Source organism: Gekko japonicus, unplaced genomic scaffold (assembly GCF_001447785.1).
Source record: "Gekko japonicus isolate JY-2015 unplaced genomic scaffold, Gekko_japonicus_V1.1 scaffold849, whole genome shotgun sequence".
NCBI classification, from domain to species: Eukaryota; Metazoa; Chordata; class Lepidosauria; order Squamata; family Gekkonidae; genus Gekko; species Gekko japonicus.
Genome location: NW_015163112.1, coordinates 308823 through 327824, shown reverse-complemented (window position 1 = coordinate 327824; position 19002 = coordinate 308823). Strand labels below are relative to the sequence as shown.

The window sequence follows — 19002 nt, the reverse complement described above, 5'->3', positions numbered from 1 at the left end:
AATGTATAAACACCACAACGGACTGTGCATAGCGTGTCTTGTTTCGTATACAAACTTTTATCAGAGTGGGTAGCGTTGAGATTCCTATGTAATTTTAATCCATTTGGCAAATACTCTAATCATTCCTCATAGTAACATTCATCAAATCCTCTAGTGTAACGAAGAATTTTTTGGCATAATATATCATGGTTGTTTTGCACCCTTTCAGCGTCTCAGACGACGCCTGCTGTTACCTCCCCTTCCCCAAGAGCCAAAGAAATGTGTGTTTTGGATAGTTTAGAAACAGAATATATATATATCTTTGGGTTCCGGACCAGTGTTCCCTCTAAGCTGAGTTAGTGTGAGCTAGCTCAGCATTTTTTAGCCTCCGGCTCACAGATTTTTGACTCAGCTCAGGAAAGATGGCTCCAGAGCAAACTAATGTAGGCAGTAGCCAAATTGGCCGCTCACAACTTTAATGCCAGGAGCTCACAAGGTAGAATTTTTGCTCACAGGACTCCACAGCTTAGAGGGAACATTGTTGGACAGCATGACTCCTATCAGACATCACCTTAATCATTCCTAACTCTAGGGGAGAGTGTCAGATGGTTCTGGAGTCGAATCTAGCTCTCTTACTCTGGGAGAGCTCTTATTAATCAAAGTTTCCCTCCACTGGGTGACAGCCCAGCTTATAACATGTGCTGGAACAAGCCCTTTGTTACAGGAGGGAGCTGATGCAACCCCCACAATTCTCTGAGGCCTCTGAAGATCGGCAGCTGTTAGATCCCCAGTTGCGGTCTCCCTCACCCGCCCTGGCAATGCTTATGTGGCTCCTCCGCGGGAAAGACAACGGCTGCGCGCCTCACCTTGGATCCCCCCCGCTTCTGGTTTCTTCTTCACCAGCTCGGCATCAGCAGCTTGCTGTGCTCTTTCTTCTGGGCCCAGTGGTGGCTTGGCAGGACAGCTGTCCGTGGCCGGTTCATCCATGTCCTCCATACTCTCAGCCTCCTCCTCATCTGAGGAAGAGGACGACGACGAGGAAGAGGAGGAGGAAGAGCTGCTCTCGGAGTCAGAAGTGCTGTCGCTGTCCTCATCGGACTCGTCGAAAAGGGAATACTTGGAGGAAGCATCACTGTCCGCTTCGTCTGGAAAAGGGGGGAAATCTATAAGTCGGGCCTGAACGAACAGCAAGATTTCTGATGGCCTGGGCTCAGAATTCGGTTTTCCGAGCACCTCCCTCAAGCTTTCATTTATGTAGGGTGTGTTTCTAGCCCTCACGGTTGCCAAGTTATGCATGACAGTACGTACCCCAAACACAGGACGGAATCCCAAGAGGTCTGAGAGTTATCTGAGGAAGACTTCCCTTGGTTAAGAGTGGGGCTTCGCTGACCAAGGAAAACCAGAATTATGCAGAAAGTGGCAACACTGGGCAAAGGGGAATTATGCACATTTGCTCAACCTACACAGGACCTGAATTTAGAGAGCCTGGGCTATTAACCGCACAGCGGACCTGCCACGTGACAGCCACGTCATACTACCGCGATGCACATCACAAAGCGCAGCCTTTGAAAAACATTCAAAAGCTTTTTAGGGCAAACCGCATTAGCAAGGTTGCTGAAGGAAGCTGTTACTATATTACTGTTTTTCAAAGACTGTCACTAGTTGCCGGTTTGCTGATGATTATGACATGTAGAGCCCAAACCAGTCTGGGACCAGAGGACTTTAATGGACCACCTGCTCCCAAGTGAACCTGCCGGGAAACTAAGACCTTGTGCGGAGGGCCCTGTCTCCGGTGCCATCCCCTCACAAGGGAGGTGGCCGGCTTCCCGAAACAGGACTTTCTCTGGAGGCTCCCTCACTGTGGAACTCTCCTCCCACAGCGGCTCCCCTTGTCTCTGCGCCTTTTATTTTACTTCTGTTTATCCGGGCTTTCGTTTCAGGGTTTTTCTGACTGATGGGCCCAGCCTCCTCCTACCCTGACTTCAGCTGATCCTATACGCTGGTTTTATTAATTTCAAACACACTGAATGAAGTTTGTTTTAAAGGTTTTTAAAACTGATCTATGAATGACTTAAACTCTGCTGGCTGTGTGGTAGAGCAGTGCTCCAAACAATTACAAGGTGCACATTTCGGGCTGCCAAAGGAGGGGAGAACTGAGAAAGATCAGCCTCCTTGGGAAGAGATCCTTGTGCCTGTGGAAGCCTGGATCCAACCCACTGCTTGCATCAGAAGGGATGGGTGCAGCACGGAGTTGACCCACCAGCTGATCGATTAATTAATTGACAATGTACCTCCAATTAGCTAATATGTTTTTTTAAAAAAACGAGTGGGAAAATGACAGATGGCAGGTGCCCTCGCAGAAAAGGCACACTCTCTCTCACACAAAGAAGGAATATGCCTCTTCTGCGATGATACCTGGTGCAAGAAATACATGCAAATATAAGTTTTATTCACACGCAAATTATATTTATTTATTTATGCTTTTGGCTTGTATCCCGCTCGAACCCCGAGGGGTCTCTGAGCGGCTTACACAATTATTGCAATTATATGCAACATTTACCCAACAAATAACAGCAATTAATGTTTCTTCAGTTAGGTGAATCCCTTCACTGGGACAATGTGCCTAAAGGGTAAATCCCTACTAAAAAGTACTGGGACGTTAGTAAAGGGAATTTACAGAACCCACACTGGGCCAAACGGAACATCCTGCAACCGGCGATCAGAAGAGGATGGTGGGAGTGCATTTTACTTTTACACCATCTCAGCCTGTCTGTCTGACTCTCAGCATCACCTCCCACCCACGTAGCGAAATGTCATTTTAAATGGGTCAGGTCCAGTGTCAGAAAGAGCCACACAGGGCAGTCAATTCTTGCATTCTATCAGGTCAGTCAGCCTTGCAAACCATGCCAATGGGTTGCCAAACTCAATACAGCATGACTGCCTGAACAGGCAGGCCAGCACTGTCAGAGGAGGTCAGGTTAAGGCACAGTCTTGTTCTCCTCCCCACCCCCCCAATGTGCAGGACTGAGTATCACTCAAATCCACCGCGCAGTCGACTGGGAAATACCGTCTGATTCCGCGCCCTTCGTGCCACGTTCTCTGCCACCACCTTCCTCTTCTTCCCTTCGCCGTTCCTCCTCTTCCTCCTCCTGAAAACAACAATCACAGACAGTTTCTCAAGCGCTGGATCTTTCAATGTGCCAAGGTATATTAAAAAAAAAATGTCTGGTGGACACGAATTTTTACATCACAGAATAGCAAGAAGTATGCAGGGAGACCAGCCTTAAAAAAAGTAATTTAAGAGAGAAGAAGAAGAGATTGGATTTATACCCCGCCCTTCACTCCCAAAGGTGTCTCAAAGCGGCTTACAAACTCCTTTCCCTTCCCCTCCCCACAACAGACACCCTGTGAGGTGGGTGGGGCTGAGAGAACTCTGACACAAACTGCTCTTTTTCAAGGACAGCTGTGCCACAGCTTGTGACTGACCCAAGGTCACATCAGCAGGTGCAAGTGGAGGAGTGGGGACTCAAACCCGGTTCTCCCAGATTAGAGTCCGGGCACTTAACCACTACACCAAACGGCTCTGGGATGCATCAGCTAATGGAAAGGATTCCCTTCCTCGTGCTCCCTTAGAAGCAAAGGGGGGATTGGCAAGTAGATGCTGTGAATGACAGAAGGCCCGGGGATTGCAGCAAGCAAAGGCAGCCAAACAGACCAGTGTTCCTAGGTCCCTGGGAGGTGCTGGCCGTTGAGCATCACTGACCAGTGTTCCCTCTAAGCTGAGTTAGTGTGAGCTAGCTCACAGGTTTTTAGCCTCCGGTTCACACATTTTTGTGTTTGCTCAGGGAGGATGGCTCCAGAGCAAACTAATTTATGCAATTAGTCAAATCGCGCACTCACAACTTTAATGCCAGGAGCTCACAAAGTAGCATTTTTGCTCACAAGGCTCTGCAGCTTAGAGGGAACATTGTCAGTGACTATCTGTGGCAGTCATAACTCGTTGGAAAATGAACAGGCAACCAGGTTCAGGATGACAGTACAACTCGCAGTGACAAAAATGAAGGGAATTGCACCATCCGGGCACAGATTATTTCAGAAATAAACCTCTGGTACTTGCAACGGAAGCAAAGGGTTTAGTCACAAGAAGCCGGCAAAGGCAGTCAGCTCAGATGGGGGGTGGGAAAAGTCCTCTTGTCTGGCACAACAAAGGAGTTTAACAACTTCCCAGAACTATCAGAGCCAGCCTGATGCAGTGATTAGGATGCAGGACTAGGACCAAGGAGATCCAGGTCTGGAATCCCTCCTTTGCCACTGAACAGTGCTGGATGACTTTGGACCATCTCAGCCAGACCTACCTCACAGGGTTGTTGTGAGTATAGAATGGAGGAGAGAAGAAAAATGTAAGCTGCTTTGCTTCCCCTTTGGGACAAAGGCAGGGTATAATGTTCGTTAGAAATCTAATTTTGGCTGCAGTTTGCAAAGAGAGACGATCACTCTTGCTGCTACTTTATCTGGTATTACTGAAACTCTGTCGGCAGGAGGCAGAACTGCTCGTTCTGTTTAAATATGAATTTTATTAAGGCTTTTATACATAAAATAAAAAGGGGGGAAAGGTAAAGTAAAAAATATAGAAAGTAAACCGATCAACTAGCACAATTAAGAGCAGGAAAAGGGATTTTTTTCTGCCACAGGAAGCCATAAATGTACTTATTAGTCCATAGTTCCCTGTAAACTGTGCTAGGGGGTGCTGGTGCACAACATTTTAACAGGCATCGCTTGGGGGAGCGGGTTGAGGAGAGGCACCAGCAGCTATGCTGCAAATCTGGTGCCTCTGCCTCAACAAAACAGCTCCCCCAGAGCTCCAGACCCCCCAGATCGATTCTCCATAACAGCCTGTGGGGCACATTGTCTATAATGATCCCTGTAGGCTACAATGGAGCCGGGGGGAAATGCTATATTTTTTGCACACCCCTATTATGCTTTTTCAGTATGACTTGTAAGCTGCCTTGAGTCACAGGGAAAAGTGGGATATAAATATTTGAATAAATAAATAGTTTGAACATGTTGATAACATTTAAGCAACTTCCTGTTTGTTAGGTTAGGCAGGGTTCTGACAGTGATAGTTCTCCCTCTGTTATAGGTAAAAGGTAAAGGTTCCCTTGCTCGAAAGCCAGTCGAATCCGACTCTAGGGTTGCGGTGCTCATCTCAGTTTCAAAGCCGAAGAGCCAGCGCAGTCCAAAGACATTTCCATGGTCATGTGGCCGGCATGACTAAACACCAAGGCGCACGGAACACTGTTACCTTCCCACCGAAGTGGTACCTATTTATCTACTTGCAGTTTCTTGCTTTCGAACTGTTAGGTTGGCAGGAGCTGGAACTAGAGACGGGAGCTCACTCCATCATGCGGCACCCGGGTCTCGAACTGCTGAACTACTGACCTTCCACAGCCTACAGTTCAGCATCTTAACCACTTGAGCCACCGCAGCTGGTTGTCATCTTTCGCTAACCCCCCACCCCCAAAAGGAGACTGCAAGAGTGCTGATATGTTTTCTAAGGCTTAGCACAGGGTGATGGTCTGAGGCCAGGTCTACCAATATGGTAGGCTGGGATGGGTAGACCTGTTCTCCGGAGGCTGGGTCTACCAATATAGTGGACTAGGGTGGGTAGTGGAAAGGGGTGGGTGAAATTTGACTTGATTCTGTTTTTTCTTATAATACTTAAATTATTGTTAAAATATCAGTTAAAGGAATTTATTGTGACTTTTTACAAGGTTATGGAAGTAATCTAAAAAACGAATTTACGCAATAGTCAAATGTATAGACTTGCTCACAACTTCAATGCTGCTAGCTTTTTTTTGCTCCCTAGGTAGAATTTCTCCTCACAACACTGTCTTAGAGAGAACACTGCTTATCACTTTTTGTGTAAGTTTACTATCTTTGCCTTTTAGTTTTCTAAACCATAAATCATCAGATCATTTTTTCCCCTTTTTATGCAAGAAGTCCATAAAGGGTTTCCATGTAGATATAAATTTAAGTAAAGTCTTTTCTTGTATCAAAGATGTAAGTTTGGCCATCTCTGCAAGCTTCATCATGTTGCCTAGCCATTCCTCTATTGCAGGTAAACAGGTTTTCCATTTTTTCCACCATATATGATAAAATGTCCCTTAATGTTGTTCACATTTCCAGCATTTATTCGCAACATTTTAATACATTTCAGCTAATTTAGCTGGAGTCATATACTGTTCATTCTGTATTCAAACTACCCTTAAATATTGTGAGCGCAGCAAGTTTTGGGGCTGGACTCGGGGGGGGGGAGACCTTAGAAGAATATAAAAGAAACTTTATACAAGAACTTGGGCTGCAAATCTCTGGTTGAACAAGAAAACGTTAAATGCTTGAAAGTATAACCACAATGTGACAGTTCACCTTCTCAGAAGACGAGTCCTCAGATGCCTCCTCCCCTTCGCTGTCCAGGCAGAAGAGTTTCCGCCGTTTTCCCGGGCCCTTGATCCGCTCATCGTCCCTCTTGGACACTTTGGGTATCTGTGAGGGCTGCTTATCTGCAGAATTCAGAATAAAACAATGTTAGTTCATCAGAGACATTTAAAAACACACTCAAATTTAGGGGAAGAAGTAACTTACCCTCCTCATCCTCTTCGGCAGGAGTAGATGGGCGGGGCTCCTTCACTTCACTGTCATCTGAGATTTCAGAGGGCTCTTTCCTTTTCACCTGCAACCAGAGAAGTGGTGAGCTCCCTGGGATGAGAGGGACTTGGAGAGAGAACTGCTTACTTCAAGGAAATATTCAACCCAGTGCCCTTGACCGTGCAGAGGGATGACTACCTACTCCATGGTGTAATCCACTCTTTTTGTTTCCCATCTGGACCGGGTCTAAAAAGCCCTGACCACAGATGAAGCGGAGCGGAGCCGTGGAAGGTACCTGCACCCCTTCCGCTGCAAGATCACGCTGCTGAATGCTGTCCTGCATATTTAAAGGCTCCCTGGAAAACACAGTGCGCACACAGATAGGCTGGACTTACATCAGCTACCCTTTTATTGACTCCATATCCTTTTCTTGGTGTGTTTTTTTAAACTACTGTCTGCGGTTTAAGATCCTGCCGGCTGCTGTTTCAGAGTATTCCAGAGACCGTGCCCATTTTCAATTCTTACAGCATTTTTTTGTTGTTATTGCTGCTGCTCAGGTAATTTGGTGATTTTTTATTTTGTATATAGCCCGTCCTTCCCGCAAGTGGGCTCAGGGTGGGTAACAGCATTTCATTTGTATAATACAGATTTAATTAATACAATAAACATTAACAATTTAAATCAGCGTCACATATATTAAAATGGTGGTCACAAGCTGATAACAGAAATAATTTTTTTTCGGTTGTGGAAGGTTCCCTAGCCCGTTGGTAAAATATAAATAATGGCTAGCAGTTGTTAAGTGGGTGACAAGAACCTCAGAGCATGGATGTCTGTGGCCTCAGCAAAAAGCCTAGCGGAACAGCTCCGTCTCGCGGGCCCTGCAGAATTGAAGAAGATCCCGCAGGGCCCTGATCTCAATAGGAAGCCTGTTCCACCAGGCAGGGGACAGGGCAGAAAAAGCTAGAACTGGCTAGAATAATATAGATAATAAAAGAAGAAGAAGAAGAGAAGAGGAGATTGGATTTATACCCCGCCCTTCACTTGGGAGTCTCAGAGCGGCTTACAAACCCCTTTCCCTTCCCCTCCCCACAACAGACACCCTGGGAGGCGGGTGGGGCTGAGAGAGAGCTCTGACAGAGACTGCTCTTTTTCAAGGACAGCTGTGCCAGAGCTTGTGACTGACCCAAGGTCACATCAGCAGGTGCAAGTGGAGGAGTGGGGAATCAAACCTGGTTCTCCCAGATTAGAGTCTGCGCACTTAACCACGACACCAAACTGGCATCCTTGAAAATAACGATAAATAAACCAGTGACCCTGTGAACATGGAAACACTCCAAACAAAGCTGGCTCACAGCTAGATTTACTAACTTCCAGGTGGGGGCCGAATGACACCTGACCTCCAGACTAGATTTCCCCAGGACGAAATGGCAGTCCAAAGTGTGGACTCTGCAGCATCTATTCTCTGCTGGGCTCCCTTCCCAACCCCCCAACCCAACCCAGGGCATTTCCCAAGCCGGAGAGGGCAAACCCCACTCGTGGCACACCTCACCTTGAATGATGGGAGCCGGAGAACTCCGCGGAAGCCGGTCCCAAAGCCAAACCCCTCTAGGCCACCACCGGTCCCTCCGCTCTTGGCCCAGTCAACCAGGGACAGCAGGGCCGGGTCTTTCAGCTTCGTTTTCTCCTTCTCCTCCTCCTTGACAGGCTGCTTAGCGGTACTCTGGAAAGGCTGCGGAAAACGACGACGAGACATCAGTGGGAGCAGACAAAGGAGGCAGGGCTGGGGAAGGAGAGCGGCATGCGCCAAAACACTGCGCAGGGTGAGAGGGATGAGCACGCGAAGAGGCTTTTGACGCTAACTCACTGGGACCCCACGTCCCTCTCAGGTCTGGGTGTGTGTGTGTGTGTGTCTTGGTACCTCCGCTCCCCTCTCCCATGTTACCTTGGCCTTCTCCTCCTTGCGTTCCCACCACTTGTCGAAAGTGCTGAAAGCCACGTTCTCCACCATCTTGCGATTGAGGTCACGCTGCATGATGTTCTTCATCTCCTGCATGAGTGTGGCGAGGACGCTGTCCACCACTGAGGCATGCGGGTCCTTCGGGAGAGGCGGGGGTGGCGCTGCTTCCTCCTGGTACCCCCACTGACCCGATCGGAAATCCAGGAGGCGCTGTGGTGGGGGCAGAGGGGGCTGCTCTGAGGAATGCTGCTGCTGCGGCTGCTGCTCTGAAGCACCCACGGCGGCGGGCGGCTGCTGCATGAACAGCTGGTCTCTCTGGAAGTGGTGGCCCCCCTGGTCCATTAGGTAGCCGTGCCCGTAAAGAGGCCGGCCGCAGAAGGAAGCCGCCTCCCGGTGGTAGGAGAAAGGGTCCTCGAACTGGCCTTTGCTCTGACGGAGCTGCTGCAGGCGGCTCAGCATCTGCGTCTGCATCTGGAAGGACATGGGCATCCCTCCCCACTGGTTGCCCAGGCGGTTCATCAGTTCCATGGAGTTCACGAAGTCATAGATGTGGGGGGCGCCTCGGCCCCCACTGACCACGCCCGCCCGCCCTCTGAAGTCCGACAGGCGGTGTGCGAGTCGTGGCCCAACCTGGCCGTAGGTAGACAGCGAGTGGGTTTTAGCCGCCAGATGGGGAAGGGTGACGGACATGAGAGGCTGTAGAGAGTAGGCAGAAGGTGGCAGCGGCGGCTCTGGCCGGTGGTGGGGGGTAAAAGAGGACACCAGTGGTAAGTGGCCCAGGGCTGAGGGCATCACAGAAAAATGGGGTTCAGATACTCCTGCCATGGGGGCTGGGGGCTCCACCTCTGCTTCATCGTCTGAGATTTCCATGTCTTCGCCTGATGACTGCTGAGATGCCTAGGGATGAAAGCGGAAGAGAGCGGATGGCCGAGTGAGCCAACTGTTCAGCTTTTTAAAAGATACCTGCTTCCCTAAACGTTACCCAGCAACCGCTTCCTGCAGCTCCCAATCACCTACTGCCATTCCTTACAAACCATCCCCTCACCAGAATCCTGCACTTGGGGAGAGACTGTGGCTTAGTGGTAGAGCATCTGCTTGACACGCAGAAGGTCCCAGGTTCAACTCCAAGCATCTCTAGTTAGAAGGATCAGGCAGAGGGTAATGTGGAAAACCTCTGCCTGAAACCCTGGAGAGCTGATGCCAGACGGAGAATACAGTACTGACCAGGGATGAGCATGAACTGGGGAAATGGAGGTTCATCCTGGTTCGTGAGGTCCCACAAATTACGGCGAATCTCCCCTGCTTCGCAAATCGGTAGGGTTTGTGGATCTTCCCCCTCCCTCCTTTCTGCTGACGGAGGTCCCCCGAAGCAAAGCCGAATGGAAGTGGGGGGAGGGGAAATCTGGCAAAAGCCATTTAAAGGGAATGTTCCCTTTAAATGGCTTTTGCAAGCCATTTCAGCAAAATCGCTTCCCAACTGGGAAGGCATTTAAAAGCCTTCTCAGTTGACTCGCTGAGTTGCGCCATGGCAGCCTTTAAATGCCTTCTCAGCTCACTTGTGACTTGTGCCACGGCAGCAGTAGTGCAGCTAGCAGAAGGCGTTTAGAGAGACTGCGGTCTCTTTAAATGCCTTCTCCAGCCTCTGACGCCGGTGCCAGTGTGGCTGCCTACATCAACCACACAAACCCACCTAGGAGGTTCGTGGGGCTCGGTGGGGGCAGGATGCCACGAACCGGGCCCGATTCATGACGAATTTCAGAATTCAGTTTGTGCCCATCCCCAATTCTGGCTCTGATGGACAAATGATCTGATTCAGTATAAGGCAGCTTCATGTGTTCCATGTTTACAGGCCCCGTTCTTCCCTTTCCCTCCTCTACTGTCGTATCACCTCCATTTCACAGCTATGTCTGAAATGTTCAGCTGTTTCAAAGTCATCCATATTTCAATCTACATTATCAACTGTCAGCTGTTTTGAGTCTCTCTGAGAAAACTGGGGTATGTATTTGAAGAAGAAGATTGGATTTATACCCCGCCCTTCACTTGGAGTCTCACAGCGGCTTACAAACTCCTTTCCCTTCCCCTCCCCACAACAGACACCCTGTGAGGTAGGTGGGGCTGAGAGAGCTCTTTCAAGAACAGCTCTGACAGAACTAGGGCTTGCCCAAGGTCATCCAGCCAGGTGCAAGTGGAGGAGTGGGGAATCAAACCTGGTTCTCCCAGATTAGAGTCCGCACACTTAACCACTGCACCAAACTGGCTTTGCCACGAGATCCAACTGCATTTTAGTCAGGGACTTCCAAATATCTGCATCACACCTCTTGTGTCACAAAATGCAGGACTTGCCTACAGGAGGCTTGCTTTTATTTATTTCTTTTTAAGCAACAATGTTCCTAGCCCTTCCTGGCTGAGCAGAAAACCTTAAAGAGCTGGAATTAGCGTCTGATGATATCAAAGGTGACTGACAGCTCCCGTTGTCAGGAAATGGGATTTCTTCCATCAGCCTATTCCACAACTCTTCATTTGTGCTTTCTTGACACCAGGGATACTAGACTGCCTCCACCCAATATTTCCAAGATTTAAAACACAAATTTCTTAACTCTGCAAGAACAACAACAAAAATCACCTTCGAATCTTTTTGATTCGGTGGTGGAAAGTGCCGGCAAGCCACAGCTGACTTATGGTGACCCGCCGACTTATGGTGACCCCCCCCCCCCCGGTCAGGGTTTTCAAGACAAAAGACGTCCAGAGGCGGTTTGCCATTGCCTGCCTCCACATCACGGCCCTGGTATTCCTTAGAGATCTCCCATACAAATACTAGCCAGGGCTGAACCGGTTTAGCTTCTGACGAGACTGGGGTAACCTGGGCAATCCAGGTCAGGACCTTTTTGACTTATGACATCCAATTTACATGTATGCAACCCCCCTCCCCACCCACCCACCCACACGAGTCCTTAATGTAAATGGATTTTTAAAAAAAATGCAAATCCCAAACTCCGTTCTCTTACCCTGTCTTGCCCATTCGCTTTGGGGGATTCAGCTCCGGAAGCCATGTCCAGCCCGGGCACCACATCCTCAAAACTGACTGGAAGGGGTGGCGGTGGAGTACAGGGCCCATGTGGCTCCGCCCCCTTGGGGGGGCCTCCTTTCTCCTCCTCTTCCTCTTCCGTGTCTGAATTTAGGAAAGAGAACTTGGACCTCTGCTCCTTCAGCAGCATCTCAATGCGGGAGTCCAAGCTGCTGTGCTGGGCAAAAGGGACGCTCTCGTTGGTCGTCTCGGGGGCTGGAGAGCCCGACCGGGCCGGCGAGGTCTGCGTGGCAGGAGAGTGGGACTGATCGTCAATTCCCAGAGCTGTCGTCACCGCGGGGCTGATGTTCTCCTTAGATTCCTGAGCAAGAAATTCTGTGGGAGGCAAGGAATTGGCAGCAAAAGTCTCCGCCGTGGGGAGCAGCCGGTAATCCTGGTCCACGGGGTGGGATTCGGAAGGTAAAGAGAAGGGCTCTGGAGTGGCTGCGTAAGTTGGGTAGAGCACACTCGGTGCTGGGAAATGCTCGGCGCTCTGCTGAGCAAAAGTGTGACTGTTCTGAAACTGAGCACTGTCTGATGCTGTCGCCGCAGATGAAGAAGAGGAGGAAGAGGAGGTGGTGGTGGCGGTGGTGGTGGTGGAGGCGGCCGCGGTGGTAATGACGGTGGTGGAGGAAGGGGCAGGATCGTCCCGCTGGGTGCGCTCTCTGTGTCGGGACTGGAAGCCAGAGTCCTCTCTTTGGTGGGAGCGGTGAGAGGAGGCGGAGGAGGAGCGCCCTTCCGAAGCGGATGAATGGCGCTGGTACCGGTTGCTGACTGGGGCAGCGGTGCCCCCATCGAACTGTTGACTGAAGGGCGGGTAGTGATGGTCATTGCTGCGGTAGTGAGAAGACGAGGAGGAGGAGGACGAAGAGGAGGAAGACGATGAAGAAGAATAATGCCGCCGGGAGTAGGAGTCCGGAAAACTGTTCTCGTGCCGGCGGGACTTGTACGATGTTGACTCTGGCTGGTAAGTAGAGTAGGCTGGCGTCCCTTGCCTTGGGGAAGAAGAAGAAGAAGAAGCGGCGGCAGCTCCGTGAGTGCCGTCTCCCACTTAGCTAGCCCCAAAGGGAGGCTAGGTCAAGGACGTGACCCTTCCCCAAACTACCCTTTCTCCATCATGACCTACCTGCTGGAGTAGGCAGAATCCTGGGAATATGGTGTCCCTCCCCGAGGGGTGTACGGTGTTCCCTGGGACGACTGCGGCGTGTACTGACCGTAGGAAGAGGGCGTGTCTTGCCGTCCGCTGGAATACGGCGTGTCCTGAGAGCAGGGCGTGCCATTGCCGGGCGTTGAAGGCATTGCATTGCCAAGGTAGGAGTCAGTTGAGTGGCGCCTTCGCGACTCCGACTATAAAAAAGGAAAGGAGAGCAGCTCAGCCCCCATGCAGCACCTTCCCCAAGCAAGATCATCCCGTTGCCCCAGACCACCATCCAGAATCCTGCATGGCAGAACCAACAGAACACTGGTATGCTGTGGAAAAGAGACCGAGAGGAACAAATGGCTTCAGAAGACTTAAAGGCAGGAGAGCTTAGCATCGACTTACCGAGTCTGCTGGGAATTTCTCGTTCAGCATTTTGCCCCCAGTGGGGACAGTCTGAGGCGTATAGGAGCCATTCACAATCAGCTCATAGTACTTCATTCGCTGCTGACCTGGGGGGGGGGGTTAGGGTTAGAAAGAAGGGGGAGAGAAAGAAGCTTGTATTGGAGGTGGACACTACTGTGAATCAGAGCCGCAAAATAAGAAGCAAGAGGGAACCGGGTCAAGGGTGCGGGGGTGGTCAGCAGCAGCTACCTTTGATGTCCAGCTGGGCATGGATGATGTTGCCCATGACCGAAGTGTTGTGCAGGTTCTTGACCGTTTCCTTCGCCCCCCTTGTGCTGGTGAAGAGCACCTTGGCCAGGCCCAGGTGCTTGCGGTTCTTGGGGTTATAAAGGATCTCAATCTCCTCAATGTCACCGTATTTTTTGCACATCTCGGCCAGGAAGGGCTCCTTGATGTTGTCATTGAGCCGGGCAAAGGTCACCTCCTTCAGAGGGATCTGGCCCACGTAGAATTCATCCAGCTGTGGTGAAGACCAAAACAAAAGGGGTGAGAGGTGGAAGTGGGATTTCCCCCTCCCACAGACCATTAAGGAAAAGCATCTTGCCCTAATGGCAGTAGGATGATGCTTACAAATGTGCCGGCAGCAACAGGTTGAGAAGTCAAAGCACAACAGAATAGAGGTTCCACCAGTTTTGTCCAGATCACCAAGGCCCCACCTCCCATCCTCTCACCATCTACCTGAACAAGCTACCTCAAGCATATGCCATTTCTTTCCTCTGCCACCCTATTAATATCTAGGGGGAACAACCCTCATTTTCCCTTTACATTTACATTCTACAACCAAAGCAGGGCAGGGACTGTGGCTCAGCGGAAGACCTTCTGCTTTGCATGCAGAAGGTCCCAGGGTTCAATCCCCGGCATCTCCAGTTAAAATGACCAGGCAGTAGGTGATGTGAAAAAACCTCTATCTGAGATCCCGGAAAGCTGCTGCCAGTCTGACTAGACAATTCTGACTCTGGTGGACCAATGCTCTGATTCCGTGTAAGGCAGCTTCATGTGTGTAAGAGTCAGGTTCAACTGGCTTTCGAAGAAGGGGAAACCTTTACCTTTTTTTTATCAGTGACTTACCCAAATTAGGCTTAATATCTAAATAATTAGCAGAGTTTATTCCAGAGCTTGATTCTAGATTTTCCTCAACTTCAAACATTATTATATCATAATAAAGATTTTCAGCATTTTCTTCTACAGGTACACACATATCATTTCACATTAGCACAGGAAAAACAACGTCGTATTTTTAGGTACGTGCCATATGCCTTTCCCAGCCCGGGAAAATTCCTGCATCCAAGTGATGCTGGCTACTTTTCAGCCCTAAGGTAAAGACAGGATAAGGCCATTTTATCCCATCTACTGTCTGTTACATTTACAGACATCCAGCTCCCACAATAAGTGAAAGCCATCATTTCCTTCTGCTCAGATTTACCCCACTCTGGAGAGTCCTTTGGAAAAGCAAGCAGACTACAGAAGACTACTGAGGACAGAATTCAGCTGATGTAGTTAGTGTGACACACAACTATTTTTGTGTACTCTTGTCCACACCTGAACTTTTAGAGGAGCTCCAAAAGAGGCAGCTATGATCTTTGAGCTTGGAAATGTTACAGAACAAAAGAACAGTGATGCACAGTCAGGTTGAGTCAAACCTACCTTAAACTTTGGGACAGGGAGGGAAAGGTCTCTGTTTTTGGACCATATCCGGTGCCTGGGATCCCGCAGGTCACCCACAGGAGCAAAGCCCGAATCCTTAAGAACAGAAGTCTTTTGTCAGACAGCAGTAACAATTCGGAAAGCCTCAATTGAACACAAATGTACTGCGGGTCAGTCCTCCTTTGGTTATGGTCCTCAATACTTCTGGGGAAATGACCATTCACTATCATTTTCTATACTGCCACCAGCATAAAGGATTATACCCAAAACTTTTCCAGACATTCAATCAGTCTGTATCAGACAAAACATAGTAAGAGACCCAATCTAGGATGAGTATACAAGGGGAAGCAGCTCTACCGTGCAAAAGAGTTGCACGAGCAAGACTTGTGGGTACTGCCAGTCTTCTTCAGCAGCAGCTTGTGTGCGTACCCAAACTACTTTTTAATGGTTTCAGAAGGTAGCCATGTTAGTCTGAAGTAGAACAGCTGGATCTGACTCCAGCAGCACCTTAAAGACCAACACGATTTCCGGAGTATGAGCTTCTGAGAATCAAAGCGGTATCTGATGAAGTGAGCGTTGACTCTCAAAAGGTTATACCACAAAATCTTGTGGGTCTCTAAGGAGCTACTGGACTCAAATCTAACTGTTATGATTTTTTTTTGTATTTTTGCATTTGTGTGTGTGTGTGTGCACGCACCCGGAAGTCATGGCAACCCCTGCCAACACCTAGTGGGGCATGGAGGACATTCAGAGAAGTGGCTTGATAGCCTGCCTCTGCCTCCCAGCCCTGGTATTCCTTGGCGGTCTCCCATCCAAGTACTTGCCAAGGTCGGCCCTGCTTAGCTTCCAAGATCTTACGAGACCAGGCTTGCCTGGGCTATCCCCAGGTCAGGGCTGGCTGTTATACTTTTTAAAGAACTCCCAGAATACAAGCAGCAGGTGGATACGTAGGTCCTCAGCAAGAAAGCTATTACCAGGGGCTACTCCTGGGGAAGTTAATACATGCTAGCACAGTGCAGTGGACAGAAAGTAGGACTTGCGTCTAGATATCCCAACTGAAGCCCATGCCTGTAATGGGCTCCCTGAACAGAACTAAGTAAGTTGTTTTCTCTTATTATTATTATTATTTATTTGTTACATTTGATTTTAAACTGCCCTCCCCTGGAAAAACCGGGCTCAGGACAGTGTACAATATAGTATCATATAAACATCGTTAAAAACCATTTAAATCATCCACAATCTTAGTCATTGACACATTAGCAACAACAGTGCCCTATCCTCAAGGAGTTAAACGGGCTGGATCTAAAGGTGAACAAAAGGACTCTGTGAGCAGAATGGCATCTTTGGGTTCAACCCCAAGACTTGAAAGCATTCTGCAAATTAACTTAGTGCTATACAGGCCATTAGTAACAGCGGCACGGACAAGCCAAGGCATGTGCATGGACCTTGGCACTCTAGCCAATGCGCCAGTCTCCACTTTCAAGTTGAGCCACGCACATCTCGATCCTGAACGGTTTGGAAATAAGTCCTACTGACTTAAATGAAACTAAACACACCCAACCAAAATGCAGCAAACCCTCTAGGCAATGGTGGGTATGATACAGCCTTTATTAAGTGGGTATTAAGCTCGGACCTCACACCCGCCCCTAATTATATGAACAAAAAGAAACCAAATCCTAAACTACTGACGTAGCACTGTATTCATCACAGCACAAACCTCTCCCCACCACTTGTATCCAAGCTCTACTCATTGCTGAAGTGTTATACTTGGTCACCACCACCTCTGTTGCTTGGGGGAGTGTTCAAACAGAGCAACATCTACAATAGGAACTGATTTGCTGTCTTCAGGAAAGTGAAACTAAGCATGGGTGCTAAACCCTGCAGGAATGAGGAGAAAAAAAGATTGAACTGAAGAAGATCCCGATCCCTTTTAAACTGCTGAATATTTTTTTTGGGGGGGAGAGCAGCGTTTTTTTTTGGGGGGGGGTTGCATCCCTCTGTGCATGGATACATAGAGCATTTGGCTTTTGTGCCTATTTCATTACTGGAACAAGTAGAGCCAAACATGCTATTTATATAGTAAGAATACCTCAGCATGACAGGAACCGTGACTACCCAAAACAGAGACCTACTGAACTGAATGGGACTCATTCCCTAGAAAGCATACTTAAGACTTCAGCAACAGAATTTCTGCAACAACTGGTCAAGAATACAGGGAAGCGATGTTAATTTTGCTTTTCAAAAATTGAATTCTACTGTGGTCCGGGCAGGTTTTGGGGGGGGGGGGGGGGGTTCCTTTTAAAAAGGCTATTTCAAAATCCTCTCAACCATGCCTGTGAAATGACAGAAGGATGACCTGCTGCTGCAACACCCAGATCCTCAACATACTATGCAGATGTTAACAACACAGACTTCAATAAAGCTGACTTCCAAGAAAATGGCCTTACAGTGCAAAAGAAAACAGTTCAGGTTAAACTCAGAAATACTGTAACCTGCAAGCAATGGAGCAAATGACGCAAACCAACATTTTGTTCATGGGCTGGGAAACTTCTACATGATGCTCTGGTATTTATTACAAGCTCTATTGTCACTTCTTAGAAGATTATTCTGAAGGAGAAAAAAATACTTCTGGAAAATTTAACCATGGCTCCAAATTACGAACAAGTTGCGGCTTTAAAGAAACAACAAAAGAGAGAGCACGTTTACTGATACTAAACAGCAAAAATTGGTTTTTGCGGGCTAATACTGTCTTGTTTAAACGGTGTATGTACGATCTGCACTGAACCTTCCCATTTGCTATAAAACCCATTAAGGATAATGATATGGACAAACCACAGTATTTACTCCTAGCCAAAATTAGGGTTTTCTCCCCAAGTATGTCATCGGAACAAAGAGGGGGTCATCTTACATTCACATACAAATTAGAGCTATGTCCAGTAATTTTTTTGATGTACAATATATATTTTAAGGAGGCTGCCTTACATTCAGGGTTGCCTTCCTTTTGAGTAAACACACTACGAGATATCATCAAGAGGCCTGCAATATTCATCATTATACATGCAATGGCCTAAACCAAATGTTCCCCCCGCATGCTCTATACCCTTCTGACACATAACATTCATAAATAGCAAACAAATACATTATTTGGATATTTATCCCAGTATTAAAGACAGTAACACCTAAAACCAGTAAACACGATCTAGAAGAAGTTAAGAGTCTTAGGATCCTGCTGATTTCAGTAGGCTGTCTCAAATGACTACATTCTACTGAGCCTTTTTCCAGGTGGAAGGAGCTCTTTTGGCTGAAGAGGCCCCTTGTGCCAGCGAAAAGCTCTGCTATCAGCAGAAAAGTAACTAATGGATACAACCCAATGGGCCTTACCAACTATTCCAACTGTGCTTGGAATATTCTTATCTCTTCCTAGAATGTACTCAAGGGAGAACATAAGAGAAGCCAATATTGGATCAGGCCAAAGGCCCATCCAGTCCAACACTCTGTATCACACAGTGGCCAGAAATACCAGTGCCATCAGGAGGTCCACCAGTGGGGCCAGAACATTAGAAGCCCTCCCACTGTTGACCCCCCCCCCAGCACCAAGAAGACAGAGCATCACTTGCCCCAGAGCCCCTATCTATACCTTGCCACTGATGGACCTCTGCTCCATATGCTTATCCAATTCCCTTTTGAAGCCGTCCATGCTTGTAGCCGCCACCACTTCCTGTGGCAGTGAATTCCATGTGTCAATCACTCTTTGGGTGAAGAAGTACTTCCTCTTATCCGTTCTAACCCGACCACTCAGCAATTTCATGGAGTGCCCACGAGTTCTTGTATTGTGAGAAAGGGAGAAAAGTACCTCTTTCTCAACCTGCTCTATCCCATGCATAATCTTATAAACCTCAATCATGTCACCCCTCAGTTGTCATTTCTCCAAGCTAAAGAGCCCCAAGCGCTTTAACCTTTCCTCATAGGGAAAGTGTTCCAACCCTTTTATCATTCAAGTTGCCCTTTTCTGCACTTTTCCCAAAGCTACAATATCATTTCTAAGGTGTGGTGAACAGAACTGCACACAGTATTCCAAATGAGGTCGCACCATTGATCTATATAGGGGCA

General features: G+C 48.4%; 1 protein-coding gene across 1 annotated transcript in view; it reads right to left on the bottom strand.

The window, feature by feature from the left end:
* Window positions 1–19002, bottom strand: part of SETD1A (SET domain containing 1A) — a 35266-nt gene that overhangs the window by 10700 nt on the left and 5564 nt on the right. Inside the window, 11 exon segments of the mRNA XM_015406834.1 lie at window positions 846–1118; window positions 3047–3125; window positions 6406–6539; window positions 6622–6709; window positions 8174–8353; window positions 8567–9478; window positions 11587–12640; window positions 12772–12992; window positions 13189–13295; window positions 13438–13708; window positions 14893–14988. Coding sequence (XP_015262320.1) covers window positions 846–1118; window positions 3047–3125; window positions 6406–6539; window positions 6622–6709; window positions 8174–8353; window positions 8567–9478; window positions 11587–12640; window positions 12772–12992; window positions 13189–13295; window positions 13438–13708; window positions 14893–14988 — 3415 coding nt within the window.